Here is a 23,408-nt window from a genome sequence, read left to right on the forward strand (position 1 = left end):
AAAGTTTAAGTTATGTTCCTAGGATGACAGACTTTTTTTTTGTGAGGTGTGAAGATATGTTTGCAGACACTAAATCTCCTCCTAAATGCAGAGTTCAGTTCATTTTCCAGGTGGTTTTGTGAGCATCACTTACAAGTTCACATGAAGGTAATTGATTGACCTGTTCTTCCACTAAACACAAACAACTTAGTGTGAAGATTAGTTTTTTTCTATACAGTATTTTAGACTTAGACAACAAAAGCAATGATACCTGAAATTCATTGTACTGATTATTAAAGCCAATATTATATGTCATTAATTTTTAACACTGACAAAGTGGCTAATTATGTGGGTTTTTTGTTTGTTTTTATAAATATAAATTATTTTTAGGAATGTAAGTTAGCATGCAACGTTTGTGCATTGACAAGCGGCTTTTAGATCTAGGCTGAGTACCTCCTTCTTGTTGACTTTTTCTCCATATTGCAGCTTTCTTTTTTGCTCTTTTTTCTTTGCTTACTTTTAATTTATGATAATCCATAAATCCTCTGAATTCATGTTTCTGATCAGCCAGTTTCCTTGGACTTTCTTCTGGGTCTCCTCCCAGCTCTGGCATAGTTGTCTAGTGTTGTAAGCAGACTTTCTTACTTAGCAATGTTTGCATGATTGGATTTCTAACTAGGGGAGTTATTGTTAGTGTGCAAATAGTAGTGTTTTTTAGTCTAATTTGTAGCTGTGACTCGAAAAATACTTACTTGTGAGGATTTACATTCTGATAACGTATTTACAGTCTGATTAATTTAATCTTTTTATTATCAGCCTGCAGATGTATTTCACTTTGAGGGAACAGTCTATAGCCATCACATGTCTTCAGTTGCTACAAAGCACTGTTTAGTAGCAGGTATGTGGATGTTTTTTAACAAATTCCCTATATTTAGGAGGTTGTAGTAAAAAGCAAGTAATATTCATAACTTTTTCGCCTCCTGACATTCTTACATAATTTCAGTCTTCATAAAAAATACATTTTTGAAAAAAAAAACATTTCAGTTGGTTGAATGGTGTTGATGAGAATTCTCATTTGTTCTTCTGGAATAATACATCATTCCATTCACCTTCTAGATGAAAATTCCTAGTTACAGCTAAGTTACCTTTAAGTACATAAGTAGCTTCTAGAGATTATTAAAACCTAACAGAATAAGTCATTTAAGTGGTTGAGTTTGTATTGCTTCCAACTAAACAATTTTATCTGTTTAGCCCAAAAATATTTAAAGAAGAGATCGTATTTTTAATTCTTAAGTTGTATGAGTACTGTCTTGTTTGCCCCCAGATTCTACATGTTACTTGTTAGATAGTAAATTTACTTGCACTAAAAATGTAAATGTTACAGAGCTGGTTACTCTCATTAAATGAACAGTTAGGCAGCTAAAATTTTCTTCTATTTCTTTCTTACTGCAAAGATTGTTGTTGTTCTTTCAAATTATGGTATTTTTTCAGCTGTCTTTTGTTTCTCTTGTTTACAGTTGGTACCAAAAGCCCCAAAGTACAGCTCTGTGACTTGAAGTCTGGATCCTGTTCTCACATTCTGCAGGGTACTTTTAGTCTGAAACATAAATGTTAAACAATAACTACTTTGAGTTAACTAGGCCCTATAAAGAAACATTGTATACAATGTATTCTTTGTAAGTAACATGACTAATGTATTTAGTGCCAGTTGTGAAAGTTGCACAGTGAAAAAGATTCTTCTGGGTGTTAGTCTAGTGGTAATGAATTGGAGAATACAAATATTAATTAATGAATAGTTATTACAAATGTTGGGACACTTTCATGATCTAATCAATAGCGATTACTAATTATTACATGGTTAAGTGTTAGCATTGTTTTTGTATTCACATAAATTCAATATCGGGGATTCTGTTTTTTTGGGGCGTTTTTGTTTTATAGAGCAAAAAAGTCACTGTTTTTAACAAAATATCCTGTAGAGATGCTTGCATATTTTTTTAGCGGTATCAATAAAATGTAAGATACTACTTACTCTAGAAGAATAACATCTAATCCCTCGTATTTACCTAGTTTAGTAAGCCATAGCTTTTTCTTATTCTGTAATGTATTACTTCTTGCACTTAATAAGAATTTGCCCTTATTGTCTAGTGTTATTTTGCTACAAAGCACTGTTTAATAGCAGGTATGTGGATGTTTTATAAGAAATTCCCATTGTATTTAGGAGGTTATAGTAAAATCAAGTAATATTCAGAACTTTTTCTAAAATCCCTTATTTTCCTAGTGTTTACTTTTTAAGGGATGAGAATTTATATATATGGTCAAGTAATGGAAAGCCAGCTAATGCACCAGAATCAAGGTGGTTCACATAGCTCTAAACTGCATAGCAAAAATGTATTTTTATGACTTTATTTTTCAGGAGTGTGTTTATATTATTATGTGAAGTTTAGTTACAATCTTTGCATTTAGGTTGACCCAGACTTCCTATTGTCTGTATTTGTTTAATGTTTTTGAAACTTTCAAAGTTGTAAAGTTTATATATATATTACTTGCTGCTAAGTTGCACTGGGCATGTTACCACTAAGACATTTGTCTTAATATCTGGAACATAACAAAGGTTACCCCCAAATTCAAGAGCAGAATGTTAAAGGGTAAGCTGAATAAAGCTTTATAGGATAAGCGTATTTTTTGTTAAATATTTTGTAAAAACTTGCTGAAAAACTGAAGTAATGTTTCTTCTGCATTTGAGAACATTAGTGCTACAATTTAATAATGATATTTAAAGTAGTCTCAACAGCTGTGCTGTTTTATATTGTATTTTGCACATATAAAACCATCTTTGTTATCAAAAGATATAGATATGTAATACTCCATGCCTCAAATTCAGCTCATTGCAGTCCCACATGAGCAAGAGGAAAGGGGAATTATCTCTAGCTCAAAATAATTTGTTTTCACAAAATCCAAATATATGTTACAATTTAGGCAATTTAGATTATTGTTCTGGATTGGTCTGTTTTATAGAATTAATCATTTGGTTTATTTTTAGTCATTTATGTAAAATAGTGTGTATAAATATTTTCCTAGAATATAATATAAGCTTTTTTTTACTGTTTAAAGGTCACAGACAAGAAATACTGGCAGTGTCTTGGTCTCCACGTCATGAATATATTTTGGCAACAGCAAGGTAGAGATGCTGCTCTACTGTTACATACAATAAAAAGTCTGATGACAAAATTTGATGTATATATTGTGCATGTACTTTACAATTCACATGCACTTTGAAAGTTAGTCTTCATTGTTTGCTTTAACTTATTTTAATTTTTGTAGATCTTACCCCAAAAAAGCAGCCTGAAGAGCTATCCAAATTATGCTTATTTTATGGGAAGATTGTACAGAGTTTTGGAAATAGTAGTAGCATTTAAAGTTACAGGCAAATTATATAGCACTATAGAAATGCTCACTTCATACTGTGTAATGTTATGCATGTTGCTAATCTGTTTTATAACAAAGTAACACATGTTTAGCTCACAATACCATCCTGGTTAATCATGGTCAGTTATGTCAAATAGTGCAGGTAGGTTAGGTGAAATAATTCCCAGCTTCAATAATTCAGTCTGTATGAATTGTATGTTGATAATCTCAGACCATTTTTTTCATTCCAGTAATTTCCAATGTAAAAGATATTCTTGGCTTTCCTATAGCTTTTGAAACTGTGAGATTTGATTTTTCTGTCATTACTCAGTTTTTTGAATGGCAAGTTTTTTTCCTTTCGAACTATAGAGAGAAATGGCTGGTTTTGCTTTTGTTTTTTAAATCGAGAGTGAAATTTGAATAATTCAACTTCAGAATTCAAGTCTGCACAATTCATTTCAATGACAGGGTTATGTGCCCTTGGTGTGCCTTTGTGCTGCTGTGCTTTTAGAAGGCTCAAAAGAGTTGGGAAATTTTTTAACAGTGTGATTTTGTTTTAGCAAATGAAAAACTGTTGCGTTGTCTTTCCATCACACAAAGAGTAGCAATTTTTGATATTTATTAAATATTGATTTGTTGACATATCCAAAAGCAATTTGCTTCAAAGTCACATAACTATAAACTGCATCTACCTATCTTGTTATGTTGCCTTATGGTAATTGTATGTTAAATATGTTTCTCCTGGCTTCATTTCTTGATTTACTACTATTGTTGGACTACTATTTCCTAATAACATAATGCAGTCTTTCTGCCTGCCAAGACAAATATGGATAAGACTTGTCAACACTGAAGTAATGAAAATATAGAGAGGAGAAAATGACCAGTACTGCTAAAAGGAGAATCTAGACTGATCTTATTTATCCAATGTAACTATTTTCCTAGGCAATTGTATGTTTGCTTGTCATCACTTCAGGGAGGGAAAAAATATTATACTATATACTGTGTGTATATATATTTATGTGACTTGCCTATGAAACATGTTTTAAATTTCTCTAAATGATGCTAGGCACTTCTATAGTTCTGCCAGGAGACTGGAATAGTCAGAGAAGAGATGTTTTCTGGATGTTTTCCATTCTCTTCAGTTTCAGGCACTAGAGATGATAAGTTCTTTCTTTCTCATTAGAAATGGTTTGAGAAGATTAGCCAATAGACACTGCATCATCAAAACTGGATGACAGGCTTTTGTACTAACGAATCTCTTCATATGCCCTTGTCAAGAATATTTCAGTGAACTACCTGCAATTGGTTGCTCACTTTATGATAAGCTCAAACTTCAATGACCTGTATTTACGGTCCTACAATATCTGTTTGCAGCAGACTAATGTGTTAGCTTGTTCACTTGGAATACCTCTTGGAAGTAAACAGAACCAGTCTCTAGTGGATGGGAGCACAGAAAAGCATGCTTTTACATTAAAAATTTAAACATTAGCTTTGTCAGGTGCAGAACAGATGTGGAATAATCTTACAGATGGTTGTTTTTGTTTTGGTCTGTCAGTATATATCTACTATATGTGTTTTCACTATTAGTGCGCAGATCTAACTTGAGAATGCAAAGGAAAAGGCATGTTTTACTTCAGGTAGAGGATGGCTTATCTAAGAAGCAGTTTGGTTGTACTGTCCTTGCAGTTGTCTTTGTTTAGCTGGGGTGAAAAGTGATCTCTGTTTTTGGTTGTTTTAATCAAAGAGAATGGTTAATTTGAGGGGAACTGTGCAAATCATTTTAGTAAACACATCTCAACACATGCACTTAGTGCATGGAAAATGCTCTTTTCTATTAATTTTTCTCATGTATACTTTGGAGTCTTGTGGTACACATGAAGCACACCAGTGGAGTGCTCAAATCAAGGTGCCAAACAAAGTGCACTGCCTGCAGTGTTGCTGTCTGAATCTGTGCAGGAACCTATGCAACAGTTAGCATAGGTTTTGTTGCTGATGAAGATACTGTTAAATTTGGTCTTTCCCTCCTTGTGCCAGTGTGACAATGTAGTCAGACCCAGTACATTCTTACAGGAGCCAGCTGTCACACTGTTTTTTCAGTCATTGGTCTGTATGACAACTGAGCATGTGACTTAGCCAGCCTACATGTAGGTAGCCAGCTTGTGTACCAGTGACACTATACTGCTGTGATAGCAAAGCAGTTGCCTGAGTTCCCAGGCAACCATTTCACTCTTAACTTAGGTGCTTAAAGGGTACCAGCTGTATTTATTAATTCATGTAAACAAAAGTCTGAAGTCTGTCTTAAAATCTCTTCATGAAATTCTATTGGCTTGAATGTGACTGCATGATGAGTAGTTCAGAGTAGTTGTTGGACCAGGGTGGGTGCCAGGTGGGTTGGCTAACGTCAGATATCGATGTGGGTGAAAGCATTTTCCCTAATGCATACATCAGTGAAATTTGTTTTTCTTAGTGCTGACAGTAAAGTAAAATTATGGGATGTGAGGAGAGCATCTGGATGTCTAACTACGCTTGATCAGCACAATGGAGAAAAGACCAAAGCATCTTCTGAGGCAGGTAAAACAGACCATAACTGGTAGTAATCCATTTGTAACTAGCTTTCTTATATTTCCTAAGTGTTGAATACTAGGGCCAGCAAGGGCAGTAATGGTAACCCAGCTGTTACCTACTGCATAACACATTCCATTGAATTTTTTCAGGTACATCTGTTACAGAGAGTGTGTCTGTGGTTGGGGATATTGTTTAGAGACATCTCCTTGACAACAGTGTTGTTTCTGTTCTAAATGATTTTTCCCTTAAAATGGGAAAATTTGCCATCTATTTTATGAGCAGAAGAATTCATTGCTGGTGTAGATTAGGTTTCATAAAATCAACAATCACTTCGTACCTTATGAGCTTTTCCAGTAGTTAATTACCCTCTCTTAAAAGCAAGACAAAACAAACAAAACCCACAAAAAGAACATTCCTTTTCCTATTTAAATTAATCTTGATTCCAATGCAAGCCACTAGAATATTTTGTCTCAGATATGGTGCTGTAAAATCAATTATGTTACTTAATTATATCCTATAGGGTATATAACAGAGTTTAGATTTATGACAGTATAATTTAGCTTCCTGTAAAATTAAATAACTCTTTTTTTCAATACATTACACATTAATGGTGCCTAGTATCAATTCTTACTGGGTTACAATATCAACTTATTTGTATAGCTTCAGGTCACATTTCTATACCTAAAAAAAAAAAACTAAATTAAAGGGAAAGATTCAGTACTGTAGATTATAGTCCATAAATTTAACTCTGGATCAACTTTGGACCAAAGATACTTAATTTTGGAATGCCAAAAAGTTACTTGAACAGTCTCTGCTCTGAGGTAAAAATACATAGTAAGTGGAATTAAATCACAAAGTAGAAACTGACTGTATATTGTGGTTCTGAATAAAAGGATTTTTGTAACATAATTCATAGTGATTAATATTGTTGGAAAACAGATAATGCTTTTTTATTCTTCTTAACCTAAGAGGTACATCTGAATTGTGTACTGCAGTATAGTGCAGACAGAGATACCTTATCTGTTTCTGAGTGAGTTAATTTGTGGGCACCATAGTTGTGCTGTGGTAGAATGGAGCTGGATTTTAGCACTTTATCCTACTTAAGAATGTGCAGTTTCGCCAGGTGAAATCAATAGAATGCATTTCTATTAAGCTACAAGCAATATGTGCAATGAACTGTTGTATATACCATCTCTTTATTATTGTTTTTCTTTTAAATTAAGTGACCATGGAGATAGTCATGCTTTTATAAACCAAGAGTTAAATTATTAATTTACTTATACATTACCATTTAAACATTACTTTAAGTACCATACCTTTAAATGTCTATACAAAACAGAACTTCCTCTGTAGAAATCTGAACCAGCTCTTTTTCCTGACAGCAAATACGGCTCACAATGGGAGAGTTAATGGTTTATGCTATACAAGTGATGGGCTTCATCTGTTGACCATTGGTACGGATGATCGCATGAGACTCTGGAACAGCTCCACTGGAGAAAATACATTAGTAAGTTTTCAAGGATCTTCAGTTATAATTTTACTTACATTCAGTTTTAAAAGATCACTTATTTGTGCAACTGTCATTACCACTTTGGCTGTTTATTCATTTTCATAAAGGATGTAGCTGCTTAATCACATTGAAGACTTTTTGAGCACTTTGTTTTCCAGAGTTCTTTTCTTATTTTTGCTTATTAAAATTAAAAAAAATATATCAAGAAGCTTGGATCTACTTGAAGATTGTTAACTTGAAGCTCATTATTTGTAAGCATAGCTGAAAATGCTTCAGACAATAATGAAAAACTTGATATACAGTGACTGTAGAATTTTTTTACAGTCACCATTGTACTATTTACAGGACAGGTGTCCATATCAGAGTGTTTCACTAATTGACTGTCTGGCTTTCTTGAAACTCTCCTTTATGTTTTAGTGGAATCTCTCCTGGGGAGTCTTAGAACAGTGTTAAAATTTTCTATCCCTCTATATTTGCGTTGCAACCAAACAGGAAGAAAATCGCTTCTGCTGCTCCAGTGCTTTCTATGGCCTGTTTTAATATTCTGACCAGTAAATAAAATTGTCTCCTATATTTAAATTGAGAGAAGGACACAGCAGGTAGGTCAATTTCCATGGGATTTTAGCTGGTCATGATAAGATGGTCTGTCATTGCTATCAGGAAAATAAATTTTATCTCTGTCTTAGAAATCTTTTCATAGAATAACAGAATGGTTTGGCTTAGAACGGACCTTAAAGACCCCCCAGTTCTAACCCCCTGCCATGGGCAGGGACACCTCCCACCAGACCAGGTTGCCCAGAGCCCCATCCAGCCTGGCCTTGAGCACTTCCAGGGATGGGGCATCCACAGCTTCTCTGTGTAACCTGTGCCAGTGCCTCACCATCCTCTGAGTAAAGAATTTCTTCTGAATATCTAATCTAAATCTTCCTTCTTTTAGTTTAAAGCCCTTGTCCAATTCCTATAGTCCTTCCAAAGAGTCCCTCCCCGGCTTTCTTGCAGAACCCCTTTAGGTACTGAAAAGCTGCTCTAAGGTCTCCCCAGAGTCTTCTCTTCTCCGGGCTGAACAACCCCACCTCCCTCAGCCTGTCTTCATAGGAGAGCCCCTCCAGCCCTCTCATTCATCCTTGTGGCCCTCCTCTGGGCTTGCTCCAATAGGTCCATGCCCTTCTTATATTAGGGTCCCTAGAGCTGAATGCAGTGCTTCAGGTGGGGTCTCACGAGAGCAGATCAGAGGGGGACAATCACCTCCCTCCGCCTGCTGACCATGCTCCTTTTGATGCAGACCAGGACAGGTGGCTTTCTGGGCTGCAGGCTCACATTGCCCACTCACAGTGAATTTTTCATCAACTGACACCCCCAAGGGCTCCTCAGGGCTGCTGTCAGCTAATTCTCTGCTCAGCCTGTATTTGTGCTTGTGATTGCTCCCAGCCAGGTGCGTGACCTTGTTGAACTTCATGAGGTTTGCACAGACCCACATCTTAAGACTGTCAGTTTTAATTCTGCTGCTTAGTTTCAGAACAGAGCAAAAAACATTCCCTGTAGGCATTTAAATGAAAGCACTTTTCTGTCCCCATGCTACCCATATTTGCCAGCTTGTTCTCAGTACTTTATATACAAACATCTTTCTGTCTTCAAATCACCATTACCAAAGTAGATAATACAGTTTGTTCACTCTACTATGACCATCTGGGTCACTGTTTCTTGTTTTTCTGTGCCTGTTAGTTCATTGACTTGTTTCATTGGCTGTTCTACTTTTTTTTTTCTTTTTTGGCGTTGAGTAGCATGATCCTATCATGCTATCTAAGGTCCAGATTTATTTTGCTTAGTTTTCTTTATTCTCACACTCTACTAGAGGTATTCTTAAAATAATTTTAAGACACCAGCAGACAAATGCATGTGAAGGTAATATGCGCTCATACCACAGTCCTTTTATTTCCCCTGCTAGCCAGTCCTTTTGAACTCTTTTTCTTTTTTTTTTTTTTTTTTCCTTCTCCTTGCTAATACCACCTTCCCCCTTCTCTTTGGCTGGACATAGAAATATATAAAGAAGCCTGCACTAAAAGCAGGTGACTATATTGAATCTGCCACCACACTGGGTGAAAATGTATGCAAAAAATAACCTCTGTATGCCTCATTTTTTTTCTACACCTCTCCACCCAAATTCCTATATATGCTTCTGCCCAAATGTCCCAGTTTTTTATTCCTGATTATAGCAGGAATTTTTATCAACAAATAGAGGTTTTGGTGGATACCTAGCTTTTATGAAGAGAAAGAGAACCACACAACAGCAGATATGAAACATAAGTACTTCTCTGTAAGCTAGCTTTAAATACTTGATAACTATATGAAGTTTGGTTTGTACTCTTGGGGGGTTGAATATGCAAGTAGGATTAAGTGCAAGTGCTAGAAACAAATACAAATAAGTTTCAGCTGTCCTCCCAAATTTCTCAAATCCATAATGCAGGACATTTATGGACCCTTTTCCATAAAAGTTGGCTATTTCATTTTTTTTTGTATTGTTTTGTTTACAGTGGGAGGATTGTTTTTGTACCTGGGATGCTTAAGCTAGAAAATTCTGACTTTGAGACAGATCTGAAAGTGGCTGCTGTCACTTGATTGTTTCCATCCAGAGTCCACAGAACAGCTTGGGTTTGGAGGGACCTTAAAGATTACCTAGTTCCAATGCCCCTGCCATGGGCAAGGATGCCAACCACCAGATCAAGGCCTCGTCCAGCCTGGCCTTGAACACCTCCAGGGATGGGGCATACAGAACTTCTCTTGGCAACTTGTTCCAGTGCCGTGCTGCCCTCTGAGTGAAGAATTTCCTCCTAAAATCTCATGTAAGCCTCTCCTCTGTTAGTTTAAAAACATTCCCCTTGTCCTGTCATTATCTGCTCAAGCAAAAGGTCATTCTCCATCTCTCTTATAAGCCCCCTTTAAGTATTGGAAAGTTGCAATGAGGTCACCCCAGAGCTTCTTCTCTTCCCCAGGCTGAACAGCCCCAGCTCCCTCAGCCTGTCTCTGTAGGAGAGGTGCTCCAGCCCTCTGATCATCCTCATGGCCCTCCTCTGGACCCGCTCTAACAGGTCAGTGTCTTTCTAGTGCTGGGGGCCCCAGACCTGGACGCAGTACTCTAACTGGGGCCTCACAAAGGGAAGAGTAGAAGGGGACAATCCCCTCCCTCCATCTGCTGTTCACACCTATTTTGATGCAGCCCGGGACGCAGTTGGCCTTCTGGGCTGCAAGCACACACTGCTGGCTCGTGTCGAGCTTTTCATCCACCAGAACCCCTAAGTCTTTCTCCGCAAGGCTGCTCTCAGTGAGTTCTTCTTCCAGGCTGTGCTCATGTCTGGGATTTCCACAACCCAGGTGCAGCACCTTGCACTTGGACTTGTTGAACCTCATTAGGCTCACATGGGCCCACTTTTCTAGCTTGTCCAGGTCCCTTTGGATGGCATCCCTTCCTTTTGTTGTATCAGCTGTATCACTCAGCTTGGTTGTCATCTGAAAACTTGCTGAGGGTGCACTCAATCGCACTGTCTATGTCACTTATAAAGATATTAAACAGTACCAGTCCCACAACAGATCCCTGAAGAGTCTCAGTGGAGAGAGCCAAGGACCAAGAGCCCTGAGTTACAATTTTTTGTTTTGGTTAGTTAGTTTTTTATTATTATTATTAGAATGCCAATTGATTTATGTTTTCAACTCTTCTATTGAAAATTTTAGTGTATTTTTATGTGGATAGTCTACAGAAATACAAATGACTGTAATATCAATTTAAACATTGAAAAAAGCACTTTAGTTCTAACATTTAGTTATGAACAACAAAGAAATATTGTACCTGCTATTCTTTTTCCTTTTTGTGAATTAAATACAGTAAAAATTGTGCAGCATTTTTTTTTAGCTTCCTTCAATTAGTAAGTTAGAAGAAGAAACTAAGATGTGAATATTATAGGAAAAAATACTGAGAAATGTAACAATGAATACAGTTTAAGGTTTGATTTTTGGGTGGTCCTATGTGAAGCCAGGAGCTGGGCCTGATGATCCTCGTGCGCCCTGTCCAACTCGGGATATTCTATGATTCAGTGTGTCTTCCCAGCACATCTTTCCGTGTGAGACTGATTAGCTGCTTGAGGAAATTGAAACAATTATAACCAAGGTAGCAAGTGCATTTCAGCTGTAATTTCATTATAACTAAGCTGATGAAATGCATCATTGCTGTTTCAAGGAATAAAACAGCATATATAAAACCACACTTCTCCCCTGTCGCACACTTTAACTGGCATGCCTTTGCACCATATAGCACCCATACAGCTATTGTGACCTTTTAGTGAGCTCCTTAGAAATAATTGATTATTAATCTGTAGTTTGAGCTGTTTGATTTGGTTCCTTATGAGGCTGGGCAAGTGCCAGCTCTGGTATGAGGTGACACTGCAGTTTTAATGCAAAGCATGTTTTTCCTCTATGTTGAAAGATTTTTATTTTTTTTTTATGATTGACCATTCTTAATATACTCTGCTGGAGTTAGTCTAACAGGAAGCATTTGGAGAAGTTTGCACAAGGAACAAGCTGCCAGTGCCACTGTAGGATGCTCACATCCCAGTCCATTAAATGCACTATTCTACAGAGTGGTGGCATGGAAGTAAAACAGGAACCGTGCTTGCAGTGTTGAGAAAGAAATACAGGAATTTTGGATCCCCTTGGGGAAGTGATACTGTAGCTTTCCTGTAGAAGACAACATTATGTTCTTCCCTCACTGCCCTAATATATGTGGTTAGTGCCTTTATACTGTCTTTGGGGATATTAAGCCAATTAAAACAGTGCATGTAACCAATACATCGCGTGTTTTCGCTGATTGCAGTCATTCCACAGCTAAGTGACAACATAAAAACTTCAAAACTCTGATCAAAATAAAAAATAAACTGTGAGGATCGAAGACAGTGTACCCTATCAATTAATTTTAATTAAATACTAAATAGTTATTTTTACAGCAGAATTTCAAACTGTGGCACAGATACACTTATTTAGCTGGTATGTAATAACAGCACTGAAACTATAATTCTTTTTTAAGGTTATTTATTTCAAAGAAGAGACCATTTTGCATGGCAGTTTTTTCAATACTCGTGGTAACCAACAAACGTCATAAGCTGTTCAGACAAAAATACTCCTAGTTACATGAGTAGATGATAGAGAATAAACATTGTAACTGGAAAAAGTGAAATGTGGTTTGAACATTACAAGAGATAATGAACAGTTTTCCTTTACAGTTATAAACTCAGAGTATGGGGACTTCTTGACAAGATTTGTTGGTTTGTATTGTAAACCAGTAATAGCACTTAGCGTCTTTTCTTTCCTTTTAAGATAAGACCCCTGTGATGAATCACTCAGTAAAACATTGGCATAAAACAAACTTAAAGACATGTTATTTGTTGCCACGGAAAAAGGTGTAAGTTCTAAAATGCAATGATTCTGCATCCCATCCTTACTAAGCAATCCACTGGGCACAAAAGAGAATCAAGATGCTGAAGAATGTGTTTAAAGAAGAAAATCTGCATCAAAAGTTTAAGCTGCTTCATATAATGCTTAACAACTCTTCGCAATGGTTTTCTGAAGTCCATCTATACCTCAGTGATAGATATGTCTACTTTTTCCTTCAAATTTGAATATTCCTCCATCAAAGGATACAGAAATTAATCCATGCATGTGAAATTTTTGAGCAGTAAGACTAACTTGGGGCCTAATGGATTGTTTCTGCTAGTAAAAGAAGTTAATGTTGGAACTGTTCACCTCTTGTGTGCATCCTGTATCGCAAAATCGAATACAGAGCACTGATTCACAGAGAATAGGAATAATCAAATAGGAGGAGGCAGATTTTTGCTTCTTACTCTGCTCTAAGAACAAAAACAGTTTTTATGATCTTAATTCAGTTCTTGTTTTGGCAGCGTTCTTTCTTTTCCATTGCATCTCTACCAACAGGAGTGTTTAAACTATGTATATCCAAATTTTTTTTCTTCCTAACCTTTACTCCTCCCTTTTATTGTACATGCCTTTGCTATGAGCAGTGTTGTGACTTGGGAATTGTGGCTCTTACAGCTGACATGTTATGAAAAGGACTTTAATTGCTCTTTATAGGCACAGTAATATGCCTCTTAAAAGTGCTAGCATTAACAAGGCTTAACACAGTCAGTGTTTACAGACACTATCTTTACAAAATGAGCAATAGTATCCACAAGGGACATAATGTAATACCCATATCTCATGAAAATATTCTCTCAATATAAAAAAAACAACCTATTTGTATGCTAATAAAACTGTTTCTTAGTACACACTTTTATGATGAGAGAGATTTTTCTCTAGACTCCTTTTTACTGATTTTTTTCTTACGTAAGTGCTCTTAGCTATGAATGCACTTTATTTAACATTACAGCAACAAGTAGTCTTCCTCCTTGCCTGGCTCATCCTGACTGATCCTTGTATTTGCCTCAAATGTGTGAAGGCAATCAACATGGTACGGATCAAGAACCTGGCAAGGAAAGACATCCGTTTTAGAATATTTACCTGACAACCTTTACAAATGCGTTAGCTTATTGTTGAAAGATTTCACACTGAGGATATTTTTTTTTCACTAAAAGCCATGGAAATTAGATAGAGAGCTTTAAAATTAAGCCAGGGAGCTTTATTAACAGTGCATATACAAATAGGTGTGCATTTTTGTCAAAGAGCAATGGTTGCAGGATGATATTATTTGAAAAGCAAAATTTTTATAATGCTATGTAGTACGGTGAATTTATATAATGTCTTAAAATATTGTTACTTCTATTAGAAAGACTATTTCTTTTAAATCATGAAATATTTTGTGAATTTCAGGCATTCATAGTTGATTTCCCCCTCTACACGAAAAAATATGTATGTTTTATTTGTCAAAATTATAATAGTTTTGATTAAGTTTATTTAGGTGTAAGCTATGCCGTTTCATGATGATGGCTAACTAAGCTCTGGCACACAGCTCTCTCACTCCCCTTGCTCACAGGAAGAGGGAGAAAACATGATGAAAAAAGGATCATGGCTTGAGATAAGGACAGGGAGATTACTCACCAATTATCGTCAGAGGCAAAACAGACTCTCATAGGGAGATTAACGCAATTTATTGCCTATCACTAGCAGACTAGAGCAGTGAGAAAATAAAAGCAAACTAAAAACACCCTCTCCCCATCCACCCTCTCCTACCTCCTCCCTCCAAGCAATGCAGGGGAATGGGGGCTGTGGTCAGTCCCTGAGGCTTCGTCTCCGCTGCTCCTTCTCGGTCACTCTCGTCCCCTGTGCCATGGGGTCCCCCCCACGGGATGCCGTCCTTCCCGAACTGAGCCTGCGGGGGCTGCCCACAGGCAGCAGCTCCTCAAGACCTGCTCCCACACGGCTCCGTACCACGGGGTCCATCCCCCAGGAGCAAACTGCTCCAGCACGGGTCCCCCACGGGCGGCAGCTCCCCCCAGACCCCCTGCTCCTGCGTGGGCTCCTCTCCACGGGCTGCAGCTCCGGCCCGGGGCCTGCTCCTGCGGGGGCTCTCCATGGGCCGCAGCCTCCTCCAGGCCACATCCACCTGCTCCACCGGGGGCTCCTCCACGGGCTGCAGCGTGGAGATCTGCTCCGTGTGGGACCCGTGGGCTGCAGGGGGACAGCCTGCTCCACCAGGGGCCTCTCCACAGGCCGCAGGGGAACTGCTGCTGCCTGCCTGGAGCACCTCCTGCCCTCCTGCTGCACTCACCTGGGGTCTGCAGGGCTGCTTCTCACTCCTCTCTCCCAGCTGCTGTAGCACAGCAGGTTTTTCTCTTTCTTCAATGTGCTCTCCCAGAGGCCCAACCAGCGCTGCTCCCTGGCTCGTCTCTGGCCAGCAGTGGGTCCCTTTTGGAGCTGGCTGGAGCTGGCTCTGCTCTGACATGGGGCAGCTGCTGGGCTCTGCTCACAGAGGCCACCCCTGCAGCCCCCCCTGCTACCAAAACCTTGCCACGTAAGCCCAATACAGTTTTTTCCTGTAAATATGCTACTGTATTTTTTCATGAATTACTTTTGGTGTATTATAGAGGACCTACTTAGACTGATGTTTCTAACTAGAGTGTTTCCCAGTTTGGAAACAATGCTTCTAACCTTCAGGAGCTTTTCATCTGCATAAGACTTATCAAGAGCTTGAATGTATAGATGCTAATAAGCTATTCTTTTTAATACTACTTTCATTTTCAATGAATATTTAATACTACTTTGATTTTCAAACTACTTTTAATTTTCAAGGCACTTCATACAACTCATAAGCCAGGGTCTCAGAAATGTGACATTTGTTCCTAGCCCAGCTGTTCTTACAGTGAACAATACTGAATTTCTTGGTAGTGAACTCCCAAGTTTTAGCTGCTGATAGAAGACAGGCATTTTTTGTAGTTTGGTTTCGCATGGTTTGGATTGGAAGGGACCTTAAAGATTGTCTTATTCCAATATCTCTGCCATGGGCAGGGACATTTTTATATGGTCAGGGAATTTTTGTTTATCATTCTTAACTAGTACATAATATTTTAACAAATTATTAAGCTCTTTACTTTTATCTTTGACGTCTTTTACTAATGCCATCCTTCTGCTTGCCCTTCAGTTGTTTTCATACTGCTTATTATCTTCTATCATTTCTTGCTAACTCATGAGGGAGAGATGCAGAATCTCTGTGTTGCAGATGCTTTTCCTCTGTTCTTTCTTCCTAGAGCAAAGGATGACTTACTGAGAAACTCTTGAGAGCTAGTTCTTGTGTTGACTAGACTGGCATTTCAGTTCTTTGCTATCCTATTCGTGCATACACTTCAGAAATTTTGTTCTCTGCAGCATTGGGTGACTGATAAACAAAGGGTACTTACAGTGAGAAATTAATGGTAGGTCAGTTTTTCTTCAGTCTGTGGACAAAAGTCTTGCAGAAAACTGGTGTGATTTTAAATATCTTTCTGACATGAATGCAGTCGATGAAAGCTAGGCTGAGACCACTAACTAACTTTACACTTCCTGCTGAAATTGTAAATAAAACCCTGTGGCTTGGCCTACACCCACTACCAACTAGAATAAACATTGTTACCTTCTTCTGTTTCTATTTGAAAACTAATATTTAGATGTGATGTATCAATGTTTATTTTTGTGCACTTGGCATATTGTAAGGAGAACTTGCTGTGAAAAGGTAATTGCTGTATCTTTAAAGCTCTAAATGTTAAATATCCAATTGTTGGAACCTAAGATAATATGTCTTATAACTGTATAGTGTTGTGTGTAATGAGTTCTTTTAATGGTTTCAGTATTTGAGAGAAAGCAATTATGTTGGATCATCTAGGAGTCTGTTTAAGGAGGTAATTCCTGAACCAGTTCTGATTTCAGTGGTAGTTTAGGTACTCAGTGTAGATCTGGCACATAACAACCTATGCAAATTTTATTTCCAAGTGTGAAATTGCTGTCTTTTAGGCATATCTTTCTTTCCCTTCCTTAAAGTTAATACTAAGGCGAGAGTGAACATTAATAATGTTCAATAACAATATTAATTAATTAATAATGTTCAAATAACAATAAAATTATTCTCTTGATACACATCAGTAACTGGGAATCTCAAGAGTTGAGTTAGCATTGTGAAGATTACTTAATGAATTTTATTGGGTATTAATGAAGAAATAAAATTGACCTTTTTATGTAAGGTTATCTCCTGTCATTTTAATTAATAGCTAACTACATAATCTTTTATTTTGCAGGTGAACTATGGTAAAGTCCGCAATGAAAGTAGAAAAGGACTCAAATTTGCCATCTCTTGTGGCTGCAATCCAGAGTTTGCCTTTGTGCCATGTGGTAGTACCATTGCTGTTTATACAGTATTCTCAGGAGAACTGATAACTATGCTTAGAGGACATTATAATACTGTTGACTGCTGTGTATTTCAACCTAACTTTCAGGTAAGTAAAGTATTGGAGACAACCTGGAATATTTATGCAGATTGACAAACCATATGCAGAAAAAGAAGCATTTTCAGGGAAGAACTTTAATCAAAAAACTTGACTAAACAGGGATTTCTGTGGCCTTTGTATTGACTGAAAAAAGGTTTGGTCAAGTTCCTGTGATGGCCCTTTGTATGTTGGGTTCCGTCCACTATTCATTTCTTCTCACATAGGTAATTTTTCCATACACCTATAATAATTTTTGACAATATATTGCTATTAATACATCGTATATATTAAGACTTTTTCCTGTTTTCTGTAAGAGTGAAGAGGAGGTATTTGTCTTTCCATGAAATACCTAAGAATATTCACAGTAAGAAAGAATGTGTTGTTCATTGAGGTGAAATGCATTAGTATTACTTGCAGTACTGAGAAACCTCTCAAGTATTTGGCTAATATAATCTTGTTCAGATGTCTGTAGTTATACCCATCACTGGATCTACGAGTAGTTTGAATAAAGTCGTTGAGAACCTGATAAGCTTCATAAATTAATCTGAAAATGTTTCATCTAGTAAATAGCGCAGCATTACAGGGATTTGTGGCCCTGCCAAACTTTTTTATTTTCTTTCACACTTTTCCTTTCCTCCTGTGGTATATTTTTCTCTCATTGTTAAAGACTTAATAATAACAAAGACCAATTTGTCGTGTGATATTTTACAACAGATTGTTCTTATGGCTTATGGTGGTGTGGCAAGAGCAAAGTAAAGGTTAGCATGGATTTTAAGTCCATTGTATACTTGCCTTTAGGTGCTGAGGATTGCGCCTAATGTTCCAGCTCCTCCTTTCTAGTCTTTCAGTTCTAAAATATCAGGCAGAAATATTTTAGTCAAGAAAGGGTGGTATCTTTTATTGTGGTATCATTTATGGTGGTATCTATAGTGGTATCTTTTTGTGACCTCTTATAAAACACATCAGAATTTAATATGGTAGCTCTCATTTTGAGTCCTGTAACTTTGATTTAAACACAGTTTCCCTGCCGCTGAGAAGGATGTCACAGAAAGTTTTAAACAACTTACATAGATGAGTCAATAGAGCCAGGGCTTTACTAGACCTGGTAAAATATTCTGGAATGTCAGGTAGTGGATCCACTGAAAGGTGGAATATTCATGTAATATCTAAGATACATCTTTTCTAGATTTAGTTTCTGTTTATTAGTTCTTTTTGATATTTCTTGACTAGAGTAAAAAGCCCTTTGTCTTTTTAAGAATAGTTTCCAAATGAAAGTGGTGGTGTGCTTATATGAAGTCATTGTCGGTATTCTTTTTGATAAGCTGAAGAGATGAGACTTCTTAAATCTCAATGTAAATCATGTTTTCCAGTCTGGAAATGCATCTTTCTGTGTTGTGCTTCCCTTTTAAGATCCTTAGAAAACAATCACTCGTGATTTGTGTGCTTTTGTGCATCCACCCATGAGCCGCAGTGGGTGGATGCTCGGTCACTATAGCTGTAGGTTTATGTTGATAGAAACTTCATTTGTTTATCCACTGAGATCCCTGATTCTCTTTTAGACTCATGCTTTACCACAGTACAGTTCTGCATTCTTGAACTGTAGCTGGATTTTCTTTTTCTTTAAATGTCCTTGCTTTTGTTAGTATTAAATTGTTTCTCTGATGGAATCACATTATTATAGTCTTTGTGTCAACACTAAAGGTAGTGGCAGTGGTATTTCATCTGTTTATGTTCACACTTGTGCTTCCAAATAGCTCATTCTGTCTTGAGACAATTACATTGATCAGTCTTCATATAATTCACCTAGAAATTATGATTTCCTAGTTACATCTCCTTTTTTTGAGAATGCAGCCGCATTTGTAAAATGTATAGTTACTTATTCTATTTTACTCTTGCAAGCAATATTAAATCAGTATGTTAGAGTTACTCACAACTGTGCATTTCTATTTTCAGTTGAACTAATTGTTAATAAAATCAATTTTGCTTGATAAAACCTAATAATTTGCAAAATGTTTTGCCTTGTTTTATTTATATTCCTAATACCTTCACTCTGCATTAACCGATTCCTTTATTCATCTTTCCACTGTCTTGTTTAGGATTAAAGAAATGTCTATTTGTTCTTTAATATATGTATTATTCCACTTACTTTTGTTTAGTTCTTCTGAATGGCGTATTAGCTCACTTTCCGCTTTGTCATATTTCACTGCTTATTAAGATATAATCAGGCCAGAAGTTTTCTGAGACAACTCTTCTAAGTCTCTTTGCAAGTTACTCACCTACTGGTGACATTTTCTCACAACTTTCTTACTTTTTAGCACATCCAAAACTGGTAAACTCTGTTCATACAAAGCAAGGTCTACATCTGTTCTGTATAGTTTTTACCATTTCCACCTAATAGTTGGTCTCTGTCTTTGTTAGTTTTTTTTTTTTGTATTAGTATTATTTTAAACTTTTTTTCTTTCTTCAACCCTCCCAAATTGCTTTTCCTACCCACCCCCAAATCTGGTCAGTAGTTTTTCCTTACTATGTTCAGAGCTTCTGGCTGATACTGATTGCAGCCAGTCCTTTACTTTCTTTCTGTTTATTTAGCTGTATTTTAATCACTATCATCGTTTCAACTCATAACTGGCCTAGTCTCTAAAGACACTTCAACATTGCACCGATTTTGTATTTGAGGTGAGAAGTTTCTTTTGTTTGATCAGAACCATGTAATCAAATATGATCCCAGATATCCAAGCAGCTAGCTATTTGCAATCCAATGATATTACTCTTTGTCTGTTCTTATTAGGTCCAAATTAATTAGTAGGTTTGTGTGGAAAATCCTTTGTGTTTGAGATACTGTGTGGAGCTATCTCCACAGGGTGGTATGAGATTTAGTTAATGTGTGTATATATCCCTTATGAGATCCTGGGAATAGAGCCATAAAATCCCCTATATTATTGTTGGCCTATTTTTTTCTTACGTAAATCTCTCTGTGAAGTTAATAAGATGTTAGTCTGCTTGAGTAATAAGAACTGCAGAATTTGGCCCATTAATAAGAGCCATTAATCTAATCAGAGGTAGGTAATTTCAAGGGTGGTGTGGAAGAGGAAATCCTCATTGTGAAATCTTTTAGATGATGTTTACTGTTCGATTGAATATGCTGGATACCATTGTGCGACGTTAACTGCTTAAAATAATTTAAGTAAACAAACAAGACCTACGTTTCCCTCTCAGAAAAAGAAGCGAAATAAAGCTCCACACACAAATAACATGTCATAAAATATTAGCTGTGCCTCAGGAACCAGTGTTGTTCTAAATTATAGTTACTTTTATTGTTCAGGAAATGCCAATGACATCTGCAAAGGTATTTGGCAAATACAGTGTAGGACAACACATAAAGATAACTAAAAGTTAGATTCGGTCTTATTGCAACCTTTCCTCAGAGTTTTAAAGCATCATATGGAAATATTATACTATACTGTACTGTAAACATGAAATGAGCTTTATCCGCTGGCTCTTCTTTTGACTGACTTTGTGTGAGTCACCATTTCACGTTGTAATAATTAATTGTAAATACTAGTCAGTGCAGTGTGTATTAACTGAAGATCTTGCAATCCCAGGATCAGAAAATGAGACAAGTATTAATAAAGATTAAGTGGAAGTATGCTGATGTCCCCATTATATTGCTTACAAAGAGGAATTTGGGAGGGGGGAGGGGTTCCTTGTTTTAAAGTTCAAGTGATATTCTGCATCCTGCCAAAAGATAGTATGATTGAGTAGAGTACTGCTGACAGGATGAAGTGAGATTTGACCGGTACCTTGGTGTAACTTTGACCTGTAGTCTTCTATTAAGCAAGATAAGTAGGTTGTTTCTCTGTCATAAAACTATAAACTCTAAACTTCTATGTGTTTTATGTGTTCATTCATGGGAGTGGTTTTACAGAAGTGAGTATGTTAGCTCACTTGAATAAAACCACCCACTAATACCCAAGACTAAATGGGTATTTTGAGGAATTAGGCATTAAGTTCCAACACCGTCAGTGTAATTCAGGCAGTTCTAGAATTAGATATACAGAATACAGGAGACATTCTTCAAAGATGGAACTGAAATAATTTATTGAATTTATGTTGAATCAACATATAATAATTATGCACGCATGCACAGAGTTATTATCTTGGGTTCAGAAGCCAGCACGTTTAAAACAAAGCTTTTTTACTGTCAGCTTTAATACAGAAAAATTATTTTGTGTATCTCTCTTGGGCAGTTTAAACACATGACAATACTTAAGTGTTGTCAGACATTTTATATAATAAGCAGGAGTATGACTAAAGATTGAAGGCGTAAGAGAATAACTTTGTGCTTGTTCATTTGGAAAATATAAGTATTGTTAGTGCAAAATGTAATGCAAAGATGGTGCAGTATTTCTCATTAGCAAAACATTCTCAGTTTAAAATGACAGAGAAGTCCATATTCGAACGAACTACATAGATAAAGCTATATTTGACTGTTAGCTGTTCAGTGCAGAGACTGTTTGCTTCCATGTGTTTGCAGGGTGCCTTGCACAATGGGATCTCAGTCCTTTGTCATTACCATAATAAATAGGGTTATTTATATTAAAAATAATAAATCGGTCTTTCTGATCTCTGCCTTCCCAGCAGGACACAGGTTTCATATTGTTCTTTATTTGTTCTTTTCCTTCCCTAGGCATACTGAAACTATGTTTACTTAATACTTCTTTGCTCCATACTTATGCACTCTTCTGGCATGTATCTTTTTAGATGATTTTGAGTTGATTCATACTTTTTAGTTACATTAAAAAATCGTTTCCTTTTCCTTTTCCCTTTTTTTTTTCCCCTTTTCTTACTTCCCCATTGACAATAAATCATCCTTTAAGCTTACTAACTTTTAAAATAGATTTCTCTTCAGGACCTATGAAAGAGGGAAGAAGAAAAGTGCATTTAAGCAATAAAGTTCATTTAAATAAGAACTGTAGTGTTTTGGTGAGCGGTCTGGGGGAAATATCAAAACTTATTCTTTTTGTTTAGCATATTTTTAAAGCATATTGTTTACCAGGATTATATTACAAACTCAAGATGATATGTTTGTCTTTATTTCTAAATAAATGTCATACACTTTTTTTTCTCAACATTGTTCAGTATCCAGTATATTTGCATAAGAGTCATTTTTGCTTGCTTTCTTAAAGGAACTTTATAGTGGTGGCAAAGATTGCAATATCCTCGCATGGATACCAGCTCTTCGAGAGCCAGTTCCTGATGATGTTTCTGACAAGGTAATTATAATTAATATTTTGTCAGTTTAAACTATGTTTTTTATGACTGTTATACTTGGGGGAAAAAGTAATTACATAGGAAGTAGGTGTTTGTAGCAATTGCTGATTTAGAGGAGAATCACGTACTGCTTCAGTGCAGCCTTCTGGTTGTTGTGGGGTTTTGAGAGGGCTTTTTCATTGGTAGTCTCATATAACCTTCTGCAGATATCTAGCTTCTTGTTTAATTAAAAGTAGTACTTGTCATTTGGCTATAAGTCTTTCAACTTTCACTTTAAGTTCATTAATTTCCATGTAGTTTACACTATTTTGGAATTGGAAAGGTACCAAAGATTGTATTTCAATTTGTTTAGAAATACACAGTTTACTAAACAATAAGATTAGGGATGCTATACTTCATACCCAAATATTTTTGGTGCAGAAGTATGAAGAAGATTCTAGTAAGCTAACTGTAGCAGCTGATGCAAGACATTCAGGCTGTTATCAGGAAGATCATTATAGCAGTGTTTTCCAAGACTGTATGTTTTTCCTCTTATATTAGATCCGGGCCATAAGAATTTGAATGAACAGTTTGAAGGGAGGGGAAGAAATTTCTAGATATCAAGCAACTGAAACCATTCACAAAATCAGAGCATGACAAACTGTATTTGTGTTAATAAATCAAGAGATAGTAATGTTTTGGCTCATAGCATACAAGAAAATCCACTTTTTTAAATTTCTGAAATATTT

General features: G+C 36.6%; 1 protein-coding gene and 1 long non-coding RNA gene across 4 annotated transcripts in view; both read left to right on the forward strand.

The window, feature by feature from the left end:
• The window catches only part of ERCC8 (ERCC excision repair 8, CSA ubiquitin ligase complex subunit), a gene marked incomplete at its 5' end in the record, with an annotated part of 34,700 nt that overhangs the window by 8,667 nt on the left and 2,625 nt on the right, over positions 1-23,408 (forward strand). For 2 of the 3 annotated variants that reach the window (XM_083816157.1, XM_083816158.1), the window contains 7 exons: positions 796-877; positions 1,497-1,565; positions 3,091-3,157; positions 5,852-5,955; positions 7,332-7,456; positions 17,221-17,418; positions 22,596-22,682. In XM_083816157.1, coding sequence (XP_083672283.1) covers positions 796-877; positions 1,497-1,565; positions 3,091-3,157; positions 5,852-5,955; positions 7,332-7,456; positions 17,221-17,418; positions 22,596-22,682 — 732 coding nt within the window. Of the gene's footprint in view, positions 1-46; positions 148-795; positions 878-1,496; positions 1,566-3,090; positions 3,158-5,851; positions 5,956-7,331; positions 7,457-17,220; positions 17,419-22,595; positions 22,683-23,408 lie in introns of those variants that run through there. The other variant, XM_083816159.1, reaches the window with a different exon arrangement.
• On the forward strand, positions 7,463-14,762 carry LOC310889117. Its single transcript, XR_014576388.1, has 3 exons — positions 7,463-10,299; positions 10,450-10,545; positions 12,821-14,762. It is a non-coding gene; the product is annotated as an uncharacterized lncRNA (long non-coding RNA).

The sequence above is a fragment of the Anser anser genome, assembly GCF_964211835.1.
Source record: "Anser anser genome assembly, chromosome: Z".
Classification (NCBI taxonomy): Eukaryota; Metazoa; Chordata; class Aves; order Anseriformes; family Anatidae; genus Anser; species Anser anser.